Here is a 7,215-nt window from a genome sequence, read left to right on the forward strand (position 1 = left end):
CTGATCAGTGATATAGCCAAAAAATAAAATATTTTCTTTTAAGCTTTGAGTAGATCTTTAGTTGAACTAAACCATGAGTCAAATATTGCAATTTGTAGGACTTTGTGTGCAACCTACAGGAAGCACAAACTTGATCAGTCACCCTGTTGGGAGATGTAAAGTGGGAGTAAAGTAACCAACAACAACAACAACAACATCAGCACAACATTTTATTCATGAATCAGAGAATATTCAATCAATTCCCATTAATGGTCTTATTCTATTCTTACACATGGGAATCTTTCACATCTCTACCATCCATCCAGCATGACATGAAGGTGTGGAAAATAAGATAATACACATGATCTCAAATTGTAATATTAATGTAACTATTGCACAGTGTAAACAAAGAAAACATTTTTCACTGTTAAAATATACTGGAGTGCATCACTCGTTGTCACACAAAGATTTGAAACTCACCCTTATGAATTGTTACTGACGTCCACTCTCTTCCCTCCTTATTTCAACAGGACGACTTTGTTCTGGAGGTGAAACACTACCGCGCCCCCCACTGGCCGAACCCGGACAGTCCCATCAGCAACACCTTCGAACTGCTCACCCTGGTGAAAGAGGAGAGCGCTGCGAAGGACGGCCCTGCTGTGGTCCACGATGAGTAAGACCTTCTCTGACAGAACCATCTTTACTGTTAGAATAATGACGTGATTCTTGTTCGGAGTGAGGAGGATGTCTTAGAGTGAAAATCAGGAACCCCTTTTTTTTTCCCCCAGTGTGGGCGGAGTCACAGCAGGAACGTTCTGCGCTCTATTGTCTCTGAGTCGCCAGCTGGAGGCCGAAGGTGCAGTCGACGTTTTCCAAGCGGCCAAACTGACAAACCTCATGAGACCAGGAACCTTCAGCGACATCGTAAGCCTTCAGTCTGTCTCACAGTATGCTGATGATAGTGTGCTGTGTGTCTCAGACCGTATTGGCATATTTTGTCCATCACCTTTTTCTAAGTGATGACTGTGTAATAATCTCCTTTTTCATCATTATGTTGAAAGTCCAATCAAATTATTTATCAGAGATATTGATGCTTTCATATCCATACACTAGAGCAACAAACAAATTTTAGCAGAGGGCAGGAAATACACCAGTACTGGTAGTAGTACTAACATTAATGATACTTCAAATACTACTCATAGACCTGACTCCTGATGCTTCTCTGCATCTGGTTCTGAAGAATCAGAAGGTCCATCATGAAGCTATCCTTTAGCACAGCTAACCGAGGATGACTTTGGAATGGTACACAGTTACATTATCTACATACACTCCTACTGTTGTACGTTATTATATTCTTATTTATCTTTGTTAAATATCTGTTATTGCAGTTTCTTTGCAGCTTTCTTTTCTCTGCACTGCCACTTTGCTGCTGTAACACTATGAATTTCCCCACTGTGGCTATTTTATCTTATCTGACATGAAAAGTAGTTATGATAATGAATTAATTATAAATTGTTGGTGTTATTTTCAGGAGACTGTAATTTCCAAATAAGTTTTACATTTTATATAATTTGGTTGTAATTATTGACAAAATGGAGACAGTTTTCAGTTGGTACATTTACAGTTAGGTACTTCAAATTAATTTCGAGAGTGGCCTAAAGAATCTTTTGCCAGTGCACAGCAAGCCGGTCAAAAGCATATGATTCAATGATAAATGAATAATAATGAATATTCCCTTTAGTAAAATAGACCTTCTTTCAAGGACCTTCATATTGTCCCTATCATCAGAACTGATGTTCATAGTTCTTTTTAGGAAACTTTCAAGGAAATAATTTGGAAATTACAGATCCATAAAATAATGTGTCACCACAGTTATCTTTAGGTTTTGTACCGAAAGTTGAACAAAAAATGTCTTTTGAAGACATCACTTTGGGCCGTGGGAAATTAATAAATAAATAAATAATAATTATTTATTATTAAAAACATGATCAACAGATCAATTGCTAAAGAAAACAGTCATAACACTGAGATACTGTACACATCAACTAATAATTTGTTACCTGTTGTTTTAAAAGGAGCAGTACCAGTTCCTGTACAAAGCCATGCTGAGTCTCATTGGGACGCAAGAAGATGAGAAAACCCTCCAGTCCTCCGACAACAACGGAACGATCGTGGTGGGAACTGCCAGCACTGCAGAGAGCCTTGAATCCCTGGTCTAACTGCCCAAGAAAAAAAAAAAAAAAAAAAAACCACACACACACACACACACACACACACACACACAAAGAACTTTTAACTTTTACAAATGAGCAACAGCATTTGGTCGTTCCTCTTCAACCACCAAGAGAACTTCTGAGGACAGACTCACACTACAGCTAAATAAAAAAAAATCCTTGTCGTTCAGGACTGAGTGTGTTGTAGTTTGAGGCTGGCGTGTACTGAACAAGTTTTCTTCTTTGCTGGATCTGGACTCCCTACGGTTTTGTAATGTGTGCCTTTTTGTATTTTTCATCCTGTACGTCTAACTTTGATACAAGCTGTAGACTAACTGTCCGATGTGTAACGCTGTACTGCCCTGAGATGTTTCACTCAACTAACAATCTGTTCCTAAACCTTTGTATTTATTGGCACTGAGCCAAATGGGGAAAAAAAGGGAAAAACTGCATCTTTTTACATCAAATGAGATATTTTGTTAGCTTGTCTTTTATAGAGCTCGTGCACTGAACTCCTCTTTGTAAATACCATCACAACAGTAGCAGCAGTGTGCAATTGAAGTCAAATATAAAATAAGGGCCTAAAATAATAAAAAATAATAATCTAATGTAAATAATATTATAGTAATCACCTCGATGGACCAAATTTCTATTTATACTTTTAGATTTTTATATTTACCATTTTTAGTGCATTCAAATGTTATGGTTTAATTCTAATTGCTTAGTTGGAGAACATTAATGCTTTTATATTCCGGATTTTGTAACAGACTAAATGTGATGCATGGGGTACTGACATGTTTGTTTTTTTATTAGCTGATCATGAAACACTGCTGGATTATTAGATAGGGGATTAAATAAGTGAAACACCAAAGAAAGTGCCTGGTAGACTGTTTTGTTCCCGTGTACAGAACCACAATTACAAATACACAGCAGGTGACCCTTAACTACACATTTTGAAGGATTCAGGTGTTTTACGAAGCAGGAGAGGGAGGGGTTGGAAAAGGCAGTGTGACATCAGCCAGGGAAGAACTGCAAATTATTACTCTGACTTTGGAGAGTTCACACATTGTTCCATGGTAATTAACCCCATCGCCAGCCATGTAGTCATTCCAGATAAACAGCCTAAATGCTCCAGAACTGAAGTTAATATTTTATTAAGATGTAACTGCCAGTGACAGTGGCCTTGAAGCTCTTTTCTCACCAATGTGTTGACAGTATCTCCTACAAGGCTAACCATAATTACGGTCTTAATGATCTGATGTGAACGCAGCATTGGTGTGAAACACTCCATGGCATCGGGCTGTCATACTAATCATCATCCTGGTTCGTCATCCAATGGATTCTGCTAATTTCACTCTCTAGGCTTTTCTCAAAATTTGCTACAGGAAAAAGGTTAAAACTCAGATCAAACTGTGACTGCAGAATGTCACTGCCAAGTTAGCTTCACAAAGAAAGTGAGATGTTTCTTCCAACTATTTAAAAAAAAAAAAATTCCTGGAGACATTTTACCACCACCTGCAGTTTAATTTAATTTTTTGCAGCTGTGAAAAACTGCTTACTTTATTTTGGGCTTTGCATTGCCAGTCCTAAATAAGGGGAAAAGGATTTCATGTATTTGTTCTCACATTATTTAAGCGACTGAAAACTGCTAGGTAGTTAGCCTGTTTGCTAATTTGTATAGGCACATTTTGCTATTTCGTTTTCCACCTCACCCAAGTATAAAAACTTGTTTGCAATGTTTGAAGATTTCTTTGAGTTCAGTGGACGATGGTGTGTTGACATAACACACTGTAGAAGAAAAACAATCCTCGCAGGACTGACAGTCTGAAGTGTGGCTGCAGTGATCATTACAGCCACAATATGAGAATGTGAAGTTTGTCCTCTGGGGAGCATGAATGTGGTCAGGACAACTCACTGAAATCTGACCATTAGATTCAGATTTTCCTTGAGCTATGGTGAAAATTTTGTGCTGGTGGTGCTAGAGGAGAGGTCAGGGGCCTGGCTGAAAAGTTAGGGTTCAATCTCTGAATATTCATAGTAAATTTCATATTAATTTTGCCAGTCGTGGTTGAAATGTTTGACATCAGGTTAACGGTCGTCTTTGAATTCTAGATTTCTGGGATTAAAAAAATAATCTGGGTGTTGAGATGATTCACACTGGAAGATGAAGAGCCAATCAAACACTGGCAGAGAAAGTGGGTTATATATTTTAGACATTTAGCAGATGTGTTTATGCAAAGTGACTTACAGCAGCAGAACGAGTCTCAGCTCCTCGATCACCAGCTTCACAGGTGACAACAACAAGGAGGTCGGAGGTCAGAGGTCAAAATGATGGAGCGACACCCGGTGAACCTGACAGAGGAGAGAACACAGAAAATGAGAAAATACAGTCATGGTCTGATGAAAACGAATTCCTTTGTCATTTCTCTTGTCAGTCTGAACTCAATACCCCACATCTGAAGCACCATTGACAGTGATTATAGCATCAAGTCTTCTTGGTTATGACATCACAAGCTTTGCGCGCGTGGATTTGAGGATTTCCTGTGATTCTGCTCTGCAGATCATCTCAACCTCTGTCAGGTTGGACGGGGACCGGCGGTGTACAGGCATTTTCTCCAGAGATGTTCCATTGGGCTTAAGACAGGTTACTGGCTGGGCCACACAAAGACATTCACAGAGTTGTCCCTTAGGCTATCTCTGCTCCAGTCTGACCAGTCTGATTCCTGGTTTCCTCCAGATATAGCCTCCTCCAGAATTGAGGCCAAACAGTTCAATCTTGGTTTGATCAAACAAGAGAATCTTGTGTCTCTCAGTCTTGGAGTTCTTTGGGTGCTCCTTTGCTGCAGTGATGGTTGTCCTTCTGGAAGTTTCTCCCATCTCACATAGGACCTCTGGAGCACAGACAGAGTTCTTGGGTTCCTCTCTTACCGAGGCCCTTTTCCCCAGTTGTGCAGTTTGGCAAGACGGCAGCTTTAGGAAGAATCCTGGTTGCTCCAAACTTCTTCCATTAAGAATTATGGAGGCCTCTGAGGCTCCTGGGAACCTTCAGTGCAGCATATTTTTTTTTATCATCCTCAGATCTGTGCACAATCCTGTCTGAGCTCTGCAGGCAGTTCCTTCCACCTCATGGCTTGGTTGTCAGTTGTGAGACCTTCTATAGACAGGTGTGTCCCGTTCCAAATCATGTCCAATCAGCTACATTTACCACAGGCGGACTCCAATCAAGGTGTATAAGCGGAGCAGAAAAATGAATTTAAATGATTTAACATAAGGTTGCAACATAATTAGATGTGAAAAAAGTGAAGGGGTCTGAATACTTTCTGAATGGACTGTGTATTTTCCCTTAATGGAATCATGCTTTAATCCCTGCGCTGAACCAGTTATTCCAATTGATTTCCCATGTCTTAATCCAGGCTAAGACTCTGCAAGAAACGCGTCTTTTCAGGACAGAAAATAGGTCAAGTGTCCAGACGTCATCTTGACCGGCCGCCGTAACCACACATTCATTTGCATTTTTGACTTTTCATAATTACATGCCCAATTATCCCCTGCTTGGTGGCCTAGTTTGCATGGCTGCCTCCAAATTGAGTGGAAGCAAAGAGCTGATTGTGTTTTTTTTCAGAGGAGCTGAGCTGGAGACTCATAAAATGTCAGAATAGGATCAGAAACACAAAATGTTAAGTATTTACACTTTTAACTGCTGCCTGTTACTGAGTCCAGAGTAACAGGCAAATAAGCTCAGAACTTAAATAGATACGGAGGTGGAAGAAGTATTCCAAACTTTTACTGAAGAAGTGAAGGTCAAAAATCCTATTGTAAAATTTTACTTTTGTACAGTTACATAAATATTATTAGCAAATTAAATTACAAAATGTTTTACGTTCATAATAGTTATAGCTCTGTTCACTCCAGTTTTCTTCTTCAGGAAGAGTTAACAAATACATCTGAAACACAAAAATCTGAGTGGAGCGATGGTCTTCCAGATCAAAACCAACCTGCAACAGGCTGGGGCTGCAAACATGTTCAGAAAGTTAGAAAAACATTTTGCAGTAACCGCTTTAAGATTCCATTCATTCAAACACCATTCTAAAAAAAAAGGCATTCCTTCTTACCTGTACTGGTAAGGCAAACAATTATGAAGGGTGTGAGGTGTCAAAAGGGTAATGGAAGACAAATGGAAGTATGAATAAAAATAAAGCAAAGATTATTACATTATCCAAATTATGTCTTTTTTCTTTTTCTTTAAAGGATGAAAGATGAAAAAAAGAACTTAACAGAATGATTTTTATTGATGTAACCATTTTTACATTTTTATAAAGTAAAATGTGCAATCAAACAAGCCTTTATAAACAAGCGTGTTCTGTAATCATCAATTTGCTTAAATGTCAACTCAGAAATAACAGACAAAACAAAGAAACAAAAATAAAAACTGTGTTCATGTTGGAGGTTGATCAGTGAAAATACCAAAACAATATTCAGTATTTTATGATTGAAATTCTACTTGACAAATATGAATGTGTTCGTACTGAAGGTTTCACCTGAATTTGTAAAACTTTGATTTTAATTATTTCTTTTTAAATCTGATGGAAACAAAAGTCAAGTGTGTTATTTAGATCCAAACCTACGTATCTACCAACATCTCAAATAACACACTGCTGTTAAAAACCTTCTTGAGGCTCACATATAAATGACATATCAGGAATATATATATATATATATATGGATATATCATTTAAAAAAATATATCTCAGGTACATACTAGGTTTTCTTTCCCCATTTAAAGCATGTAACAAGCCATTTATAAGCCCAACCCCCCAAAAAAAAGAAAATTAAATAAATATTGCTCAGGTGGCAGAAAATAAATACTCACCAGTCTGGAAACTTTACAATCTTCCAAAAGTACAGAAATCACTCTTCAAAACAAATTCAAAACAAATCAAGAAATCTTCTACCTCTGTGCTCGACATACGCCGAGTGCTGCTGGTACTGATCATGTTTCAGTTACTGAATGGATCATGAGCTG

General features: G+C 38.2%; 1 protein-coding gene and 1 long non-coding RNA gene across 8 annotated transcripts in view; one reads left to right on the forward strand and one right to left on the reverse strand.

Annotated features, from left to right (window-relative positions):
• ptprz1a (protein tyrosine phosphatase receptor type Z1a) overlaps window positions 1-3,067 on the forward strand; it is a 79,447-nt gene extending 76,380 nt beyond the window's left edge. For all 7 annotated transcript variants that reach the window (XM_071459993.1, XM_071460001.1, XM_071459957.1 and 4 more), the window contains 3 exons: window positions 510-652; window positions 768-903; window positions 2,055-3,067. In XM_071459993.1, the coding sequence (XP_071316094.1) occupies window positions 510-652; window positions 768-903; window positions 2,055-2,198 (423 nt within the window). In that variant the 3' untranslated portion in view covers window positions 2,199-3,067. The remainder of the gene's footprint in view (window positions 1-509; window positions 653-767; window positions 904-2,054) is intronic.
• Window positions 2,059-4,782, reverse strand: LOC139607289 (uncharacterized). The gene is made up of 3 exons (XR_011684826.1): window positions 4,642-4,782; window positions 4,441-4,544; window positions 2,059-2,198 (listed from the first exon to the last, which is right to left on the reverse strand). It is a non-coding gene; the product is annotated as an uncharacterized lncRNA (long non-coding RNA).
• Window positions 4,783-7,215: the final 2,433 nt, after the last annotated feature.

The sequence above is a fragment of the Trachinotus anak genome, unplaced genomic scaffold (assembly GCF_046630095.1).
Source record: "Trachinotus anak isolate AG129_WGS33_773 ecotype Australia unplaced genomic scaffold, CSIRO_AGI_Tana_v1 ptg000002l, whole genome shotgun sequence".
NCBI classification, from domain to species: Eukaryota; Metazoa; Chordata; class Actinopteri; order Carangiformes; family Carangidae; genus Trachinotus; species Trachinotus anak.